General features: G+C 40.6%; 2 protein-coding genes across 3 annotated transcripts in view; one reads left to right on the top strand and one right to left on the bottom strand.

The window, feature by feature from the left end:
• The window catches only part of FBXO15 (F-box protein 15), a 50970-nt gene extending 38978 nt beyond the window's left edge, over nucleotides 1-11992 (bottom strand). For both annotated transcript variants that reach the window (XM_053571929.1, XM_053571925.1), the window contains exon 1: nucleotides 11817-11992. In XM_053571929.1, the coding sequence (XP_053427904.1) occupies nucleotides 11817-11953 (137 nt within the window). In that variant the 5' untranslated portion in view covers nucleotides 11954-11992. The remainder of the gene's footprint in view (nucleotides 1-11816) is intronic.
• Nucleotides 11993-12617: 625 nt separating this feature from the next.
• On the top strand, nucleotides 12618-20175 carry TIMM21 (translocase of inner mitochondrial membrane 21). The gene is made up of 6 exons (XM_053571951.1): nucleotides 12618-13205; nucleotides 16978-17040; nucleotides 17139-17236; nucleotides 19391-19464; nucleotides 19550-19655; nucleotides 19763-20175. Exons 1-6 carry the CDS (start codon nucleotides 12899-12901, stop codon nucleotides 19865-19867), a joined length of 753 nt encoding a protein of 250 aa, XP_053427926.1. The 5' UTR covers nucleotides 12618-12898; the 3' UTR covers nucleotides 19868-20175.
• Nucleotides 20176-21020: the final 845 nt, after the last annotated feature.

Consider the following 21020-nt stretch of genomic DNA (forward strand, 5'->3'; position numbering starts at 1 on the left):
CAGCAACAATACAGTGATCCCACTGGGGTCAAATCTTGGAAAGGTACCTCCCCAACTCTGAGGACAGCTAGAAGAAATGGTGAAAAAACAATCATGAGGCAAAATCAACAAATAAACTCTGGCAATATAAATAATAAGAGTAGATCAACTCCCCAAGGATCAATGGGGCTGACACAGCACAAGATCCTATGCACAAACAAATAGCTGAGATGTCAGAAATCGAATTCAGAATATGGATAGCAAATAAGATCAAACTAGAATTCCAATCAGTAACCCAAAAGATATCTCAACAATTCAATGAATTCAAAGACCAAATAACCAGGCGGCACCTGTGGCTCAGTGAGTAGGGCACCGGCCCCATATGCTGAGCGTGGCGGGTTCAAACCCAGCCCCGGCCGAACTGCAACAAAAAAATAGCTGGGCGTTGTGGCGGGCGCCTGTAGTCCCAGCTGCTCGGGAGGCTGAGGCAAGAGAATCACATAAGCCCAAGAGCTGGAGGTTGCTGTGAGCTGTGTGACGCCACGGCACTCTACCAAGGGCAGTACAGTGAGACTCGGTCTCTACAAAAAAAAAAAGACCAAATGACAAAAGATTTCAACACATTGAGACAAGAAGTTTCAGCCCTCAAAGATCTGAGAAACACAGTAGAATCCCTCAGTAACAGAATGGAGCAAGCAGAAGAAAGGATTTCTGACATTGAAGACAAAGCTTTCAAACACTCCCAAACTCTCAAAGAGGAAGCGAAATGGAGAGCAAAAACAGATCACTCTCTCAGAGAGCTCTGGGATAATTTGAAGAAAACCAATATTTGTCTTATAGGAATCCCCAAAAGTGATGAAGTGGCTTCACAAGGCACAGAGTCTCTCCTACATGAGATTATGAAGGAGAACTTTCCAGACATGCCAAGAGATTCTGAATTTCAAATAGCAAACAGTTTCAGAACTCCAGCACGACTCAACCAAAATAAGATATACCCCAGACACATCATAATCAATTTCACTAAAGTTAATATGAAGGAGAAAATTCTGAAAGCAGCCAGACGTAAGAAAACCATCACCTACAAGGGGAAAAATATTAGAATAACTGTAGATCTCTCTGCTGAAACCTTTCAAACTAGAAGAGGATGGTCATCGACTTTTAATCTCCCAAAACAAAATAACTTTCAACCCAGGATTTTATACCCAGCTAAACTGAGTTTCATTTATGACAGAGAAATTAAATACTTCAATGACATTCACATGTTGAAGAAATTTGCCATAACTAAACCAGCTCTCCAGGATATTCTCAGACCTATCCTCCACAAAGACCAGCGTAATCCTCCACCACAAAAGTAAACCCACCCAGAAAATTTTGATCAAATTCCAACTTCCACAGTCACAAAAGGACTAAAAATGTCCATCAGACCCTCGAAAGGCTTATCAATAGTCTCAATTAAGTTAATGGTTTAAATTGTCCTCTAAAGAGGCACAGGTTGGCTGACTGGATACAAAAACTCAAGCCCGATATCTGCTGCATACAAAAATCTCATCTTACATTAAAAGACAAATAGAGACTCAAGGTGAAGGGATGGTCATCTGTACTCCAGGCAAATGGAAAGCAGAAAAAAAGCAGGTGCTGCAATCCCATTCACAGACGCAATAGGCTTTAAACCAACCGAAATAAGGAAGGATAAGAATGGACACTTCATATTTGTTAAAGGCAATACTGAGTATGATGAGATTTCAATTATTAATATTTATGCACCAAAACAGAATGCACCTCAGTTTATAAAAGAAACTCTAACAGACATGAGCAACTTGATTTCCTCCAGTTCCATAGTAGTTGGAGATTTTAACACCCCTTTAGCAGTGCTGGATAGATCCTCCAAAAAGAAGCTAAGCAAAGAACTTTTACATTTAAACTTAACCATTCAACATCTGGACTTAACAGACATCTACAGAACATTTCGTCCCAAAAAAACTGAATACACATTCTTCTCATCAGCCCACGAAACATACTCCAAAATCAACCACATCCTAGGCCACAAATCCAAGCTCAGCAAATTTTTAAAAATAGAAATTATTCCTTGCATCTTCTCAGACCATCATGGAATAAAAGTTGAACTCAATAACAACAAGAATCTGCATACCCATACAAAAATATGGAAGCTAAATAACCTTATGCTGAAGGATACATGGGTTATAGACGAGATTAAGAAGGAAATGACCAAATTTTTGGCACAAAACAACAATCAAGACACGAATTATCAGAACCTCTGGGATACTGCAAAGGCAGTCCTAAGAGGGAAAGTTATAGCACTGCAACCCTTCCTCCAAGAAAACAGAAAGAGAGGAAATTAATAAATTAATGGGACATCTCAAGCAACTGGAGAAGGAACAACATTCCAACCCCAAACCTAGCAGAAGAAAAGAAATAACTAAAATCAGAGCAGAATTAAATGAAATTGAAAACAAAAGAATTATACAACAGATCGATAAATCAAAAAGTTGGTTTTTTGAAAAGATCAATAAAATAGATAAACCTTTGGCCAACCTAACCAGGAAAAAAAGAGTAAAATCTCTGATCTCATCAATCAGAAATGACAAAGACAAAATAACAACAGACCCCTTCAGAAATTAAAAAAATCGGAGGCTGAGGCAAGAGAATCGCTTAAGCCTGGGAGTTGGAGGTTGCTGTGAGCTGTGTGAGGCCACGGCACTCTACCGAGGGCCATAAAGTGAGACTGTGTCTCTACAAAAAAAAAAAAAAAAAAAGAAATTAAAAAAATCCTTAATTAATATTATAAGAAACTCTACTCTCAGAAATACGAAAATCTGAAAGAAATCGACCAATACTTGGAAGTACGCCACCTACCAAGACTTAGCCAGAACGAAGTGGAAATGTTTAACAGGCCTATATCAAGTTCTGAAATAGCATCAACTATGCAAAATCTCCCTAAAAAGAAAAGCCCAGGACCAGATGGCTTTACGTCAGAATTCTACCAAACCTTTAAAGTAGAACTAAACCTCTTCCAAAATATAGAAAAAGAAGGAATACTACCCAACACATTCTACGAAGCTAACATCACCTTGATCCCTAAATCAGGGAAAGACCCAACAAGAAAAGAAAATTATAGACCAATATCACTAATGACTATTGATGCGAAAATACTCAATAAGATCCTATTGAACAGAATCCAACAACACATCAAAAAAATTATACACCATGACCAGGTGGGATTTATTCCAGGGTCTCAAGGCTGGTTCAACATATGTAAATCTGTAAATGTAATTCACATAAACAAACTAAAAAATAAAGACCATATGATTCTCTCAATTGATGCAGAAAAAGCTTTTGATAATATCCAGCATCACTTATGATCAGAACACTTAAGAAAATTAATAAAGAAGGGACATTTCTTAAACTAATAGAGGCCATCTAAGCAAACCCACAGCCAATATCATATTGAATGGAGTTAAATTCAAATCATTTCCACTTAGATCAGGAACCAGGCAAGGTTGCCCATTGTCTCCGTTGCTCTTTAACATTGTAATGGAAGTTTTAGCCATTGCAATTAGGGAAGAAAAGGCAATCAAGGGTATCCACATAGGGTCAGAAGAAAACAAACTTTCACTCTTCGCAGATGATATGATCGTATATCTGGAAAACACTAGGGATTCTACTACAAAACTTTTAGAAGTGATCAAGGAATACAGCAATGTCTCAGGCTACAAAATCAACACCCATAAATCTGTAGCCTTTATATATACCAACAATAACCAAGTCGAAAAAACAGTCAAGAGCTCTATTCCTTTCACAGTAATGCCAAAGATGATGAAATATTTGGGAGTATACCTAACAAAAGATGTGAAAGATCTCTACAAAGAGAACTATGAAACTTTAAGAAAAGAAATAGCTGAAGATGTTAACAAATGGAAAAACATACCATGCTCCTGGCTGGGAAGAATCAACATTGTTAACATGTCAATACTACCCAAAGCAATATATAATTTTAATGCAATTCCTATTAAAGCTCCATTGTCATATTTTAAAGACCTTGAAAAAATAATACTTTGTTTTATATGGAATTAGAAAAAACTTCAAATAGCCAAAACATTACTCAGCAATAAAAACAAAGCAGGAGGAATCACACTACCAGACATGAGACTGTACTATAAATTGATAGTGATCAAAACAGCATGGTACTGGCACAAAAACAGAGTAGTAGATGTCTGGAACAGAATAGAGAACCAAGAGATGAATCCAGCCACCTACTGTTATCTGATCTTTGACAATCCAATTAAAAGCATTCGGGGTGGGGGAAAGATTCCCTATTTAACAAATGGTGTTGGGTGAACTGGCTGGCGATCTGTAAAAGACTGAAACTGGACCCACACCTTTCATCATTAACTAAGATAGACTCTCACTGGATAAAAGATTTAAACTTAAGACATGAAACTATAAAAATACTTGAAGAAAGTGCAGGGAAAACTCTTGAAGGACTCGGCCTGGGTGAATATTTTATGAGGAGGCCTCCCCAGGCAATTGAAGAAGTATCAAAAATACACTACTGGGACCTGATCAAACTAAAAAGCTTCTGCACAGCCAAGAACATAGTGAGTAAAGCAAGCAGACAGCCCTCAGAATAGGAGAAAATATTTGCAGGTTATACCTCTGATAAAGGTTTAATAACCAGAATCCACAGAGAACTCAAATGTATTAGCAAGAAAAGAACAAGTGATCCAATCTAAGGGTGGGCAAAGGACTTGAAGAGAAACTTCTCTAAAGAAGACAGATGCAGGATCTACAAACACATATAAAAAAGCTCATCATCCTTATCAAAACTACTTTGAGATATCACCTAACCCCAGTAAGAGTAGCCCACATAACAAAATCCCAAAACCAGAGATGTTGGTGTGGATGTGGAGAAAAGGGCACACTTCTACACTGCTGGTGGGAATGCACACTAATACGTTCCTTCTGGAAGGATGTTTGGAGAATAGAGACCTAAAAATAGACCTGCCATTTGATCCTATAATTCCTTTACTAGGTATATACCCAGAAGACCAAAAATCACAATATAACAAAGACATCTGTACCAGAATGTTTATTGCAGCCCAATTCATAATTGCTAAGTCATGGAAGAAGCCCAAGTGCCCATCGACCCATGAATGGACTAGCAAATTGTGGTACATGTATAGCATGGAATATTATGCAGCCTTAAAGAAAGATGGAGACTTTACCTCTTTCATGTTTACATGGATGGAGCTGGAACATATTCTTCCTAGCAAAGTATCTCAGGAATGGAAGAAAATGTATCCAATGTACTCAGCCCTACTATGAAGCTAAATTATAGCTTTCACATGAAGGCTATAACCCAACTATAGCACAAGAATATGGGGAAAGGCCCAAGGGAGGGGAAGGGAAGGGGGAGGTTAGGGTGGAGGGAAGATAATAGGTGGGGCCACACCTATAGTGCATTTAGAATGGGTACAGGCGAACCTTACTAAATTCAGAATACAAATGTCTACATACAATAACTAAGAAAATGCCATGAAGGCTCCATTGAACAGTTTGATGAGATTATTTCAGATTGTATATGAAACCAGCACACTGTACCCCTTGATTGCACTAATGTACATAGCTATGATTTAACAATAAAATAAATAAATAAATAAATAAATCAGTCCTTAAAACCAGTACTGCTCAATAGCAGCTGGGAAGGGATCCAAATGCCCAGGAAGCCATAAAGCCCACAGCTCCACGAGTCAGCCTCAGCTCATCCAGACAGCACCAAGTGGATATGCCACTTGTCCTGGGAAGATCTGGAAGCTGCTTCTTGAAGCAAGCGACACACACACACACACAGGTTCGTGACCCGCCTCCCACCCAGCAGTTTTTCATATGTCTATAGGCCGTGCCCTTGTCATCTTCAGTGAAGTTTCTCTTCAAGTCCCTTGCCCACCCTGAGATGGGATCATTTTTTGTCTTGCTTATACATTTGAGTTCTCTGTGGATTCTGGTTATTAAACCTTTGTCGGAGACATAACCTGCAATTATCTTCTCCCATTCTGAGAGCTGTCTGCTTGCTTTACTTACTGTGTTCTTGGCTGTGCAGACGCTTTTTAGTTTGATCAGGTCCCAGTAATATATTTTTGGTGTTGCTTCAATTGCCAGGGGGGTCCTCCTCATAAAATATTCACCCAGGCCAACTTCTTCAAGTGTTTTCCCTGCACTTTCTTAAACTTCTGTTGAAATTTTTAAAGACAAATTTCCACAAGAGAAAACTTCAACTCCATTAACGTGGCCTAACACAGCATCAGAAGTAAAGCACAATTTCCTGATTGTACTCAGTGTCAGTTTGCTAAAGCTGCCTTAGAAAGCACCACAAACTGTGGGCTTAGATCAATAGAGATGGATTGTTTCGTGCCCCAGGAGCCAGAAGTCCAAACTCAAAGGTGTCAGCCAAGCTCCCTTCTGAAGGCTTCAGGGAAGAATCCTTCCTTACTTCTGCTGGAACTGGCATTTTTTTTCTCTGCTAGATATAGGATAAGATGAAGAGGTACAAACTTTAAGAAAGTGCTTCGGCAGCAGTCCACTCTGAGCCTGTCTGGTCCTCCTCCACTCCCTCCAAGGATATCTGTCTTCATGGCTCTTCTTATAAGGACGTCATTCATATTGGCTTGAGGGCCACCCTCCTCCAGGATGACCTTGTCTTAATTACATCTGCAAAGACCCTGTATCCAAAAAAAAGTCACATCCTAAGGTTTTGGATAGACATAAATTTGGGGTGGAGATGGGAGGACATTAGTAAAAAGTTTATGAAGAACACACTCTAAAATTATTTAAAAGCATTATTTATTTTTAAATGATTAATTGTTCTTATAAAGTCTATACTGGCCTGTATTACATTTTCAAAGATAAAATATTTTCAATTGACAATGGTTTCTAATACTTAAGTAAAAGAAATTTCTATTATTCCTCCATCAAACACTAATTTCCTTCATGAGTTTCCAACTGATGATGCCCAATCCCATGGGAGCGTAAGAGGGTGGCCATGTGAAGAAGTTTACGAGTCCACACACGCACTACATATTATCAAGACTAATGTCTTACTATGTATTTTTAAATCTAAATGAATACTGTTATAGTTAATCAAATATAAATTTATTTAAAAGCATTACTAAACTGGTAACGGCTTTTTGTCATTAGGTATTTCCTCAATTAAAGATGCCGGAAAAATAAAAACTATTACTGTAGGCCTTTCCAAGAGAAGCAAAGTAAACAAATAAGATGTTATCGATTTTAATCTAGCAAATTAACAAAGATCAAATAAATGATAAGAAGAAACTGGCATTTCATGCTGGTTATGCTACAAAGAAACTGGCATTTCATTTGCTGCTGGATATAGGATAAGATAAAGTGGTACAAACTTTATGAAAAGCCAAACCTGGTAATGTGAAGTAAGACCCTTACAAGGACATACATTCACGGAAGCCAGGATTCCAATTCCTTGAAACATATCCTAAGGCAAAAAAATATGCCCAGGTAGTTCACTCCAGAACGTCCATTTCAAAGTTGTCTGCACTGGGTCAAAATACCAGAAACAGTATCGGGACGGGCTACCAATGTTCAGTCAATTAAAATGTACATTTTTAAGCATCAGAAATAGAAATAGGTCCGTGCTATCTTCCTGGTGTCTCTAGGCCTTGCTCCCTCACCTCCTTCAGGCATTTACCCAAATGTCATCATCTGAGACCTTCTCTTGACCATCTATCTAAAACTGCAACGAGGCCATACGCACATACAGACTTTGTTCCCGTTCCCTATTTCTCTCCTCAACGCACATTACCATCCAACACTGCCCATTTTACCTACCTGTTACTGTCAGTGGAACGTAGGCTCCACCAGGCAGGTGCACTGGCTGAGTGTGTTCACGGGGGAGCCTGCAGCACCCACAAGATGCCTGGCATGCAGACATCTTTCAATAAACATCTGCTGCATGAATAACATGCTTATTGAAGTAGCAGGTTTTATCAGTATACACTATATAACCTCATTTCTGTACTTCTCTAAGAGAAAAGGTAAACACATGCATACAAAGAAAAGAGGTCTGGAAAGGAAAACAACAAAGTATGAACAGTTAATACAGCCAATTCCCAGGATTACAAGATTTATTGGTGGTAGTATTGTTAAAAGGAGACTGGAGGATTGAAGGGACAAAACTTGTATTTCCTAATTGTTCTTCATATACTGAATATGAAATTATAGAGGAGTTAATTTCAAAACTGCACATTAACAAGAAGCTAGGAATCACAATTTGACAGCACAATCTTTTAGACTGGAGCAAGTTCTCAAAGACATTCTCAGCAACAGTACCCTCTAAAGAAGCTGAAAGCTGGGCCTCCAAAATCTAGGAGCACAGCCTGTAGCAAACTCAAAACTTCTTAGAAGTCTCTCACTCAATCCAAAAATTAAAGCAAATAATTGCATTCTACTGGATAATTTTTGTGTTATCATAAAAATGTATTATATTAAAAAAAAAAAAAATGTATTATATTACTCACCAGTTATTTGACATTTTCCTCCAAAGCCTGTGTGTTAATTTTGCACACCAGAAAGATGCCCTGTACATCCCCTGGCAGCCGCACCCACCCATTTGAGAATCACAGTGCCAAGGTGCTCAGACAGTTCATAAACACAGACCACTTCAACTCACCCACAGGTTCTTAAGGAAAAAGTTAACCTATGCGTCCAGAACCTATGAAATATCATGGTGAAAACTTTGATGAATTAAATAAAGTCACCTGGTTTGCAAATGTGTATGCATAGAAAGAAAATAATCTTAGAGGGTTCCTCAAAAAATCATGCTACAACTCTCCCACTTAAAGATAGTTCAAGTTACACATAAGCCAGTAAATCCTGTTTGGTACTAGTTTTTTAAGTACCAAAAGCTTTCCTAATCTGAATCCCTAATTCTGTAAAAAATGGATATGCCTCTATCTGTAATGAAAACATTTCACTGGGTTTATTTATTCAGTTCAATTCTACAAATACTCCTTAATCATGTATTCTGTACAGGGTAGTGTGTTAAGTGCTTTAAAACTTATTTTGTCCTCCTTTATTTAATTGGAATATGAACACTGTATTATTATAAATATGTTTTCACACTTTAAAAATGTTAAAGCCATGGGCAGCGCCTGTGGCTCAGTGGGTAGGGCGCCAGCTCCATATACCAAGGGTGGCGGGTTCCAACCCAGCCCCAGGCCAGCTAAAACAGCAATGAGAACTGCAACAAAAGATAGCCGGGTGTTGTGGCGGGCGCCTGTAGTCCCAGCTACTTGGGAGGCTGAGGCAAGAGAATCACTTAAACCCATGAGTTGGAGGTTGCTGTGAGCTGTGATGCCATAGCACTCTACCGAGGGTGACAAAGTGAGACTCTGTCTCAAAAAAAAAAAAAAAAGTTTTGTTGCAGTTTTGTTTTCTCACAATTAAAACAGATCTCATAGAGTCCCTCATTTCGCAGGTTAGAAGACTAAGACTCTAACTGGTCAACTAAAGGGACTTGTTCAAGGTTCCAAGACAGAGGGAGAAAGCCTCCAAGACCCTCATCGCCTGACTGTTCTTTTTACTATGTGTTAATTGTATGGCTCATCAATACAACTTCGGGCCCTCCTGAAAGCACATCTCCATTTCTCCATAAAGTAAACCAACTGCACATTGTTAAAGGCCAGTTAACAAATCATTAAGTTCCCCGATGTCCTCAAGCCGATCTTCATGTCTACAAGGCTAAGTATAGACATGTACTGACATATTTAGTAAGACAAATTTAGTTTAAAAACTTTTTCATGTGACAGCTTCTTTTTGCCTAATAACTTTGAGTAAGTCCAATATTTTAACAATCTAATTTCTGTGCCTGATTTTTAATACCTGGTAAATCCAGAAGATTACACAAGGTACAAATTAAGTCAAGTTGATAGGCTTTCTGCTTAGAGTTTGTGATATTTACACACACTCACATGTTCATTGGTTCCTTACTAATACCTAATTTCCCACAGCAAGATGATAAAAATAACCATCTGCTTAGACCAGGGTCAATCACTCTATCTTAGCAGCTGTCTTTTCTTTACCAAAGGAATGTAGGAAGTTGGAGAATTAAGTATGCAAACTGATCTCAGAAAAAGTGGTGCATACCTCATTGCTGAACAGCACTATGGTCACCTTTGAAATACTCCCCTGGACCAGCTAGTGACCATAGTGAATGACCAAATCACAGGTTGAAATCCAGGTTCCCATTTCAGGCATAATGATAGGCATCCTAATTATATTAATCCACCAGCAAGTTTTACCAAAAAATAAAATATTCATCATATAAAAACTATTCTGCTTCTCACTAACAGTGCTCTGTATTTTAGTAATAGATGCAAACAGATTAAAAGTTCAAATTCCCTATTCAAATTTCTACTTTCTCGCTTACATAATAGAATTTTTACTGGCATTATCATCATTTTATTTGACACAAGGCTTGTGTTATGTGTAGTATCACAGCTATTCCAGCAAGACTACTATTATCATGGCACTAAGAAAGAGAGCATGCTTCTGACACCAGGGTAAGTGGAGCACTGCAGGCTTAGGGAGGACATGGAACACAGCCCTAGAGATTCTACAAATACTCCTTAATCATGTATTCTGTACAGGGTAGTGTGTACCCTGTAGAGGTACACACAGCCCTAGAGAGTGGGGGGGGGGGTGGAGTGGGAAAGGGATCAAAACTTACATGGCTTAACTAGTAAGTAATCAAATCCTTTCTTAATCCTTAAACATAGACATTTGGTTTATTAGAAAAACAAAATAAAATTTTAAAAAAGGCAAAATATGCATGAATCTCCATAGCTGTAAACTAAGCAGGTGTATGAGCAAAAAGATAATTCTCAAGAATGCAAATTATTCTTAGCGTTACCCCTCTGCCTAATAAATTAACATAGCGATGATCACGGGGCTAGGAACTATGATAAAATGAGTGGCATTTGATAAGGAACTTTTTTTACTTCTCTGAGTTAAACTAAAAATACTTGTGGAAAGCAGATGCAGCGTCCTATTCCCCGCTTCTCTCCTCAAAATTGCCTCTCTCACTGCTGGGGAGGATCACTCTTCAGTTGCAAGCAGAGAAATGTAAGAGAGTTAAGTATTTGAGGCACCAAAACAAAAATACCACGAGCTCCTGCATTTAAGCAGGAAGACCAGCAGAACTGGATTAGAAGCTGAGGACCAAGACGTGGTAGCCCAGAAGGCAACTCGGCCCTGACTTCAGGGGTGTGGAAGGTGCTCCCCAGGAGGAGTCCCAGACCACACCCTGGGTGTGTGCGTAGGGGTGGCGTGCCCATGTTTTGTGAGCGGGATAGAAAAACTATTAAGATTTTGTTAACTAGATTCTGTGTCCATAAGTTATAAGATCATAAAAGACACGAAAGGCGATTCCTGGGTACAGAGGAGCTAAGACACCTGTCAGCACCTGCCAGCAAGAGCGGCGCATCCCCTGCCCCCCACCCCCTGCTGCAGGGGCTCCCCGCGTTCCCACAGCGCCCACAAACTGAACGCACAGAGGAGAAATTTACTTGGGAAACTATTTCGCTTGAGTACCAACTTGTATTACACCACGCCTCTGTTTCCATGGTTAAAGTATTTCTGGTCTTTCTTCCAGATCCTTCCCACATTAAAAACAGCGGCGCGACTAGGCTGGACGAACGAATACTCGGGAAAGAGCGGCGGGGCCGGGCGGGGCTGGGGAGGCGCTTCCCTCTCCAGGCGGACCCGACCCGCAGTCCCACAACCGTCACCTGAACCCGGAGGCCCCGGCGCGCCCCACAGCCGGGCCCGCGCTCCTTCGCCCCGCGCCGCCGCCGCGGAGAGGCCAGCCCAGAGGCTGGAGGCCAGGCAAGTGCTGCTGCAGGATCCGACCGCGTCCGGTCGCCATGGAGACCTGGCAGGGACCGCTCCCGGACTCTGCGGCTGAAACGTGCGCGCCACACCCCTCTAGCCACGCTCTCGCGCGTGCGCAGACGCGGAGCCAGCTGTGCGCCTGCGCTCCAGACTGTCCGGCGCCTTAACAGATACTCCTGAGGGCATTCTAGAAATTTCCCGAGGGTCGCAGCTTCTTTCCCCAGAAAAGCCGAAAATGATAGCCTGCAGGTCTGTCTTTTGGAGTTTAAGACACACGCCTGTTTTGTGGAGGCGTCCTTCATCTCCACTTGCTAGTTTTTTATTGTCTCGTTTTCTTGGGCACTGAACCACAAGAACAATAATTTGCTCATAAGGAATGGCAAAACCATAGTTACACGTAAGAATTCCTCTCTAGAAGGGCCACAAAACCATGCAGCTTAAACTGCTATTTTGATTTTTTTCAAGTTTTTGATTCACGTTGGATCTAAGGCACAAATTCCCCCGCGCGTAAGACCCCGCCTTCCTGCTGCCGTCATGAAGACTGGTGGCGCATGCGCAGCAGCCCGCGCGGAGGAATTGGGAGGCCCGGAGTCGCCTTGCATTGTGGGAGTTGTAGGCCCTTGTGATCTCTCCACTGCTGCAACTCAGTCAAAAGGAAAGTCGTCAAACTACTATTCCCAGAACTCCGCAGGGTTTCCCAGGGTACTTTGCCAAGACATGGCGGGGATCCTGCAAAAGTCAGTGTAGTCTGTACTCAGTGCATTTTAGTTCAAGTAGAAAGAGGTGTCAAAGGAAGGTAGACATCAGCTTCTCCCAGTAGACTTTTTGTCTTAATATGCGCTGCTGGAGCTAACGTTTTTGTCAAACATGCTTTGTAATGTTAATGTATAGACTTGAGAACGTGTCCGGCTAAGAGTGTAGTGGATTGTGAAGCTTTGCTGGTTGTAGTTAACATTGTCCCGAAGCGGAGCAGTTTTCTATGAACATGATTTGTACTTTTCTGCGAGCTATACAGTATGCAGAGAAGCTGCACAGGCCCTCAGGCAGGCGATTATTTTCGCCACACTTTGTGCTTAGCAAGGCTTGCTTGAAGACTGAGTCCAATTTGAGATGGGTGCTTCAAGAGCAGAAGAAAACGGTGCCTCCTAGACGTATTCTTGGGGTCACCCAGAAAAATATCTGGACGCAGGGATCGAACCCCTGGAGAACAAAGGAGGATACCAGCAAACAAGTGTCTGTGCACAGAAGTCAGAGAGCGGAAACTGCTGTCTCAACGTCACAGAAAGGTAAAAAGAAATACTTATGCTGTGATAGTCTTTAGACAAATGTGGCAAGAGCTACCAATGCCCAATTACACCCTGTTCATTGCTAAAAATGGAAAAACAATTTATGTAAAAGATGTAACTGTTTAAATAGTTTAGAATCAGAAAATATAGACCTACAATTTTCTTTTCAAATTTGAATTCAGATTTGATATTGAATTTGATATAACTGGCATTATGCCTAGGAAATTCTTATCACCTTCTATTAGTTCTGGTGCATATAACAGAATAATTGGATAGAATAAATAGAAAAGTGGTTTTTTCAGCCCTAATCAATAGAGAAAACTTTATGTGGTTCAACTCAATAAACACTTATATTGAGTAACTGCTGTTATGCTCAGATACAGAGTTAGGTTATATAGACTACAGAATTAAAGATGTCCAAAACATCACTAGGCCTCAGATGTTACCTACAGTAACAGAAAAGGAACATATAAAACAGGAAAGATAGAATGTAGTTTTATGAGGGAAAGTTAGAAATTGGGCAGTTTCGGAGGTTTCCATTTGACTTTTTCCACTATGATAGCTCTTAGCCCATCTCCAAAGTAAAGGTTGTTATTGCCAATTACTGAGTATATGCATTTCATTTACACACTTGGAAATCAGGGAAATGACTATCAGATAAGGTTTTTTTGTTTTGTTTTGTTTTGTTTGCAGTTTTTGGCTGGGGCTGGGGCTGGGTTTGAACCCGCTACCTCCGACATATGGGGCCTGCACCCTACCCCTTTGAGCCATAGGTGCCACCCCAGATGTTAACCTTATAAGTTAGACTCTTTTACCTGGTCTCATATGCAGCAAATGAGGGGTTTGGGAACATGATGACTCTGAATCCTCTGGTATCATCAGCACAGATTCTTCCTCCATGTTGATAGCTATACGTCCCTTTGATGAAGGACCAGGGTGACTATACATACCTGCTCAGGCCCCTCAGAGGAACATTACTTTTCCCTTAGTAAATATGTTCCGGGAATGAAAAGTGGTTCAGGTCCAGAAACTGAGGCATTGATCAGGACTTTGAATTAAAGCAGCTGCCTTCAGCCTCCTATCATCATTAATTTTTCATGAATATGTTATTGAGCATTATCCTTGTCAGATGCACACAGTCTCACCCATAGTATCATCGAGTTCTAATAATCATCTCAGTGGTTCTGCAGGTCAGATGCCCCTGGCTGCTGTTCCATCCTTACCATTCATTATGACAGTTGTGCAGACTTTGGCTTCTGATGATTAAACACCGTGAACTGGTCTCTATTTCAGGATTCTTTCATTGCTGTCAGAGAATTTTGCTCTTTAATGATGTAACTATGGCTTTGTTACGGCTTTCGTAAAAGTGTTCTTCAGGCCCTTCTATGGAACACTGGCATTTGGTGGATTTTCAGGCTTTATATTGTCAACTTGAAATAATTGAAAGGATCAGAATCCAGTTATAAAGAGTTTATCGAGGCAAAAAGCTGGGGATAGCCATCCAGGAGACAGGCTCCAGAAAAATGGGTTCAGTGTCCCAAAGTTAAAAGTTAAGTTCTTGCTTATATGGGCAGAAAACAAAGAAGTTTAGTAGTTTATAACATCTGTACAAGACTGGTTAATGAGTGAAAACAGTCTAATTACAGCTTGTTTTTATTTCCTCAAATATATTTAACATTCCATCTTAAGACAGTGTGATGGCATGAAATCTTCCTGTGAGAAAAGTAAGAGGGAGGTTAACCTACAGTGAAGACCAGCCCTGTCAAGGGGAGCCTTCTTCCTCTGGCCCTTTAGTCATTTACACTGTTTTACAAAACAATATAAAATAAGGAGAAACAAAGTTTCTGTAGTCAGAAAAACAAAGGTTACAGCTGCCTGTCACCTGACTCAGGCCCCAACATCACATTCCTTTAAGGCTCAAAGTAATTCAGAGTTCCAACAGCTTAGATTTTTAATTAACTTATTTTCACAATATCTTATATCCCCCAGCACACTTACCCTCTGACCTTTGGAGCCTTTCCTCCACAGTTTGCCACTCCCTTAACCACCACTGTCACCAAATTTCCAAGAGCAAACCCAGCTGTGAGTGCTTGCCTGGTGGTTGAATTCTTAGCACAGGAAGTGCCCTTGTGCTGTAGCTGGTTTTGCATTGTGTTAATAGTCCACATATAATAACAAAGGATGAATACAAGTCACGTTGAAAAACCTTGTAATTGCAGAAATCAAACTTAACTTGAATATTACAAATATATAGAGTTGTTTTCCTTTCTTAAATGTATATATACATTTTTTTGGCACCCTCTTTATTGAAATGTATGTTGTGACATTAATAGAGAATGGAATGAGATGTTGTCATGTAGACCTCAACTCCTGGATCTTGGTAAGAAGATTACATTTGTGGCAGTAATTATTATTTGAGTCAATTCTGTGAATTACACAAATTTTAACACATGCAGTTTGAATTATTATTTAATCACATCTCCCTGAGACTGAAATTTTAAAAGATTGTGCTAAAGACTACTTTTTTCTTTTTTTTTTTTTTTTTTGAGACAGTCTCAAGCTGTAGCCCTGGGTAGAGGGTAGAGTGTCGCGGAGACCTAGCTCACAGCAACCTCCAACTCTTGGGCTCAAGTGATCCTGTTGCCTCAGTTTTGTTTTGTTTCTATTTTTAGCAGAGACAATGTCTGGCTTTTGCTCAGGGTGGTCTTGAACTCATGAGCTCAAGCAATCCACCCACCTCAGTCTCCCAGAATGCTAGGATGACAGGCCTGAGCCACTGCGTCTGGCCTAAAGACTACTTTTAAACAAGTGGGTTTTTTTGTTTTGTTTCGTTTGCAGTTTTTGGCTAGGGCTGGGCCACCTCTGGCATATGGGGCCGGCACCCTACTCTGTTGAGCCATAGGTGCCGCCCACAAGTGTTGTTTTATAAAAGAAACTAATGCAAAAGGAAAAAGGGGTTAAAAATGGTAAGAACAATCATGTCTGTTAAATTTTGTTGTCAAAATTGTAAGAGATTTATATTTTAAGAAGTTTGAGTTTCAAATGTGGTGAACAAATTAATCTATAACTATAATACCAGGAGATGATCCATTCTTTTTAGCATCAGTGAAAAAGCACAGTTGTAATTTCCGTGTGAAGGTGGCATAATCATAATGTGTGACTACTCTTTGCATACATGTGAATACACACACATAGTTGAGCTCCAGTGTGTACTCTGTCCCATAACAAATGTCTTAATTGAATTATTTTAGCTCTCAGAACTTCTGTTTAATACACATACATCTTTTATTAGTGTGACAAAAATAAGGCATTCACTACGGAAGTACTTCATTTTCTAAGTTTGATTCGTGAATCTTTCTGGTGAACCAAACTCTTGTTCTAAATTCAGTTCTGTGTCTATATTATGCACCAGTCAGTGCCAGGGCCAGGGGGTGGCATTTGAGAACATTAGTATTAAGAGTTGGCCTCCGTTTTGGCTGATTGGATCCCTTGTCCCTTTGGGTGACAAAGCCAGCACTGTTCTTCATCTGTGAACGACAGATCTGTCTGGTGCTGCCCCATCTATAATAGAAGTTAAGGCAGTACTAAAATTATAGTGTTGATTAGATTACTAATAGGCTCCTGAGCCTTGCTCTGAGAGGGCATTGTGCACAGGCAGAACGTACAGACCTGGCCTTGCCCCTTGTGTGTGTTTCACTGCGAGAAACACAAAAGCAGCAACACACCAGGTAAGAGCGGGGGCGTGTAACTGACTGATATTTTCTCTTCACAGTGAAGGAAGCCGGAAGAGATTTTACCTATTTAATAGTGGTGCTTATTGGAATCAGCATTACAGGTTGCAAAACACAGCAAGTATAAAACCCCTGTAAGTTTTTTACCTTCCCTTTTCGTGTTGCTCTTGCTTTGCTTTATCTTCTTTTTCTGTGATTTCAGGTGGTTTGTTTTACACCGTTTTCAAAGAACTTTTTTCTTCCTTCAGTCCTAATAAGATATATGGGAAAGCCTTAGAAAAATGCAGAACACATCCCGAGGTGAGTTCTCAAGATCAAGAGAATCTGTGACAATAGGGAGAAAATGCTGGGGAGGAGGAAGTGGGCAGAGTTCAGGCACCTGAGTGATGGAACCTGTGAAATCAGTGTGACAACCCGCCCCGGTTGGGTGTGATGATGTGATTAGGGCTTTGTTCTTGAAACACTTTGATTGAGAGCACCCAGAGGTCAGTGTAGGAGCGTTTTTATGTGAGCGTCATTTTACTGATTTTTCACAGATACTAAATGCTTATAATAAACCAAAATAGCAAGCTCATGTGGTAAGTTTCTCATCTTTCAGAAAACCTGATTGGTGGCCTTATGGTCATGGTGGTGATCATGAACACTTCATGAAAGTGTTACCACATGCCAAATTCTAAGAACCTCAGTACTTCACCTTCACTAAGCCTCCCAAAAGCCTCTGTGTCAGGTACTAGATTATCTCCAGTTGCAGAAGGGGAAACTGATATTTAAAGAGAGTAAGGAACTTCACCACCACCACTGAGTTGGTAAGTGGAAGAGCTGGAACCTGAATCCAAGTTTGTCTGATTCCAGATCTTACGCTCTTAAGCACAGATTGCCTGTGCTCTCCAGTCACAATCAGCCAGTGTGGCCTGCAAAGTGCCACGTTTTCAGCTTTGAAAATACTACTCATTAAAATACAAATTCTTGCACACTGAAAGATAATGACAGCATCATAAATATTAGGGCTATTCTTCATGCAGACCAAAAGAGTAGTATCAAAGAAATAAGGAACACAGAGTCCCTGGCAAGGGAAGGGTGTCAACCTGCAGATCACTGCCGGTGTGATTCCTTGCACCGCTGTCCAGGGACATTCACTGGCTCTGAATGCACCATCGGTTTCTCTAATCAAGTGGAAACTTCAAAAGCTTAACAGTCTCTGGCATCTTTCTCTTTAAATCCACTGATTTCTCTTAATTGGATTCTGGGCAGTCTGGTAACCATGGAGAAGGAGACAGGGAGGGAATCATGTTCCTGAGTGAGCTGAAAATCATCAGGGAAATATGAAAGGTTCCCAGTGTAGCTACTAGAGATCCAAATTATAGCTTACGGAAAAACTCTACAGACTAGACACAAGATCTTAGGATGCCTCTCTGGAAAGAGATGGAAAGTTACTGTGTTATTAATAAACTTAGCTTTTCATAGGTTATTCAGCATTTTGAACAAAATAGAATTCCATAGAATAAACAAGAGTGAAATGTTTAAAGTCATAACTTAAATTGCTGCCTAAAAGAGCTTCACAGATAATAATTAAACTTTAACAAAATTGTCAACATTTTTTAAAGGCTTTCTCTTTGCCAACTTTAGCGCCTGCTTGAAAAATATTAATAGAAAATCCTAATGCCCTGATATTGATATATTTAATTTGTTAAATTATATTTGGACATTTGTTTCATTTGTTTCAGCTCACAGTTCTAAAATACCTGTCACCTTACATGTTATTCCTTTTTATTTATCCCTAAAAATGTGATTCTGAATATACAAAAAAGAAAAATTTTGTGACTCAAATTTTTTTAAATTGATGTTAGATCTGTACTTTTTAAAGAGAGTTCCAGTTTTCTATATTAAATGAAATAAAAACTACATTTCTGTTTCATGTGAATTTTTCCATTAAAAATTATCTAACACCTCCCACCCTGATTTATTTTAAATGTCATTATTGCCTGTTTTTTCCTATTTTCATGACTTAAAAAGTCATTCTGATCTCAGCTTTTAGTATTAGTTACCATTAGTTAAATTTTATTAAAAAGGCTCATACATTTTATCTTCAAACCATAAGGTATCATAGAGAAATATTGGAGCACAGCGTTTATTGGTGTTATTTTTTTGTAAGGGAAGTGGGAACAGTGACACTTCTACTTACATTGTTCTGAAACTGCAAGTTTACAAAACAAAATTACATGTTTTAATCTATGTGAATGAAATATTTGTTTAAATTATTTATGGATATGTTTGCATGATCTTTTTTTTCAGTTTTCTCATTATTGGAATCTTCCTTTTTGGTAAGGGTGTTAGGCTTACTGGGGATTTTGTGTGTGTGTGTGTCCTAAAATAAAAAATTCTATTGTCAGAAAATATTTCCTTAGGAAACTTAGAAAAAATAACAGGAAGTAAAGCCCCGTCTTTGTTGTGCAGGTGATTGGCGTCTTTGGCGAGCCTGTTAAAGGCTACGGGGAGACAACAAGGCGAGGCCGGAGACAGCACGTCAGGTACCGCAGGCACCTTGATCTCAGACAGGGCAGGCAGTTCTCAGATGAAAAGGACTTAGACTTGTGTTCATTCATTTCTTGACAGTTTCATTGAATATGTAAAAGATGGGCTGAAACACACACGTGTGAAATTCTACATCGAGGGCTCTGAGCCAGGAAAGCAGGGGACGGTGCACGTGGAAGTGAAGGAGGTAGGACCTTAGGGTGTGGGGCGCTGGGGGAGCTGCTGGGTCTGGGCACGGGATCGCTTACAGGCTGGCAAGGAAAGTAACCACTGGAAATACTGCGTTTTTTTCAGAACCCAGAAAGTGGCAAATGTGATTTTCGATATATATTTGTAGAGGTTGAATCTTACCCTAGAAGAACTATTGTCATTGAAGATAATCGATTCCAAGAAAATTAAAAAGAGATCATGCTGTTTCCAGATGGATGTGGACTGGAGCCAACCCACTGCTCTGCTCTTCACAGCTGTCTTCCAGAAGCTATTCAAAAGAATAAGATGCAAAGAGTGCATAGCTTATAAAAGTGAACATAATAGAGTATTTGTGGAATTTAGACAACCTAGAGATTTTCTTGTGAAAAAATGTGAAATCAAGCATCTTTTACTCATTGAATTGTTAATCGTGACATTTATGCTCTGTTTCTTTCATGATGAGAAATTTTTGTTACTGGAAATTTTACATCATGTAAATAAAATAGATCTTAGTGTTTGATGCTTTTTATATTATATGCGAAACCTGCAATGTAAAATTAAAACTAAGAAAAAAGTGTCAGAAGCAGCTTTCTTCCATATACTTCGGAATCTGACTTGAGGTGAACATGTGAACATATTTGGAAACCGTAGTAAACCGAGTGGTATATGTGTCCATCATCATGCAGAGGTGTGATTTTTAGGCGTCCATCCCATGGTGGGTGCAGTGTATGCTCTAGGCAGGTAGCCTGTGCTGTCCCCCACCTTTTCCAGCAGGTGTGTGGGCCTGTGCAGGAGCCTCAGCCTCATCAAGCCTCCCTGCTGTGGGGGGTGTCAGGATGGCAATGAAGTGAGAGGACTGGTATCGGCAGCCTGGAGGTGAGGACGGGTGTCTGCACCCTGGAAGGCAGCCTGGAGGTGAGAAGGACGGGTGTCTGTGCCCTGGAAGGCAGCCGGGAGGTGAGAAGGACTGGTGTCTGTGCCCTGGAAGGCAGCCCGTAGGTGAGAAGGACGGGTGTCTGCGCCCTGGAAGGCAGCCGGGAGGTGAGAAGGACGGGTGTCTGTGCCCTGGAAGGCAGCCCATAGGTGAGGACAGGTGTCTGCACCCTGGAAGGCAGCCCGTAGGTGAGAAGGACGGGTGTCTGCACCCTGGAAGGCAGCCGGGAGGTGAGAAGGACAGGTGTCTGTGCCCTGGAACGCAGCCCGTAGGTGAGGACAGGTGTCTGTGCCCTGGAAGGCAGCCCGTAGGTGAGAAGGACGGGTGTCTGCGCCCTGGAAGGCAGCCGGGAGGTGAGAAGGACGGGTGTCTGTGCCCTGGAAGGCAGCCCATAGGTGAGAAGGACAGGTGTCTGCGCCCTGGAAGGCA

The sequence above is a fragment of the Nycticebus coucang genome, chromosome 19 (assembly GCF_027406575.1).
Source record: "Nycticebus coucang isolate mNycCou1 chromosome 19, mNycCou1.pri, whole genome shotgun sequence".
Lineage (NCBI taxonomy): Eukaryota > Metazoa > Chordata > Mammalia > Primates > Lorisidae > Nycticebus > Nycticebus coucang.

Excerpts from the sequence above, each read along its gene's own strand:
- TIMM21 (XM_053571951.1), top strand. The coding sequence starts at position 12,899 with ATGAACATGATTTGTACTTTTCTGCGAGCTATACAGTATGCAGAGAAG. Across the intron at positions 13,206-16,977 it reads TGTCTCAACGTCACAGAAAG|TGAAGGAAGCCGGAAGAGAT; the intron begins GTAAAAAGAAAT and ends TTCTCTTCACAG. Across the intron at positions 17,041-17,138 it reads TATTGGAATCAGCATTACAG|GTGGTTTGTTTTACACCGTT; the intron begins GTTGCAAAACAC and ends CTGTGATTTCAG.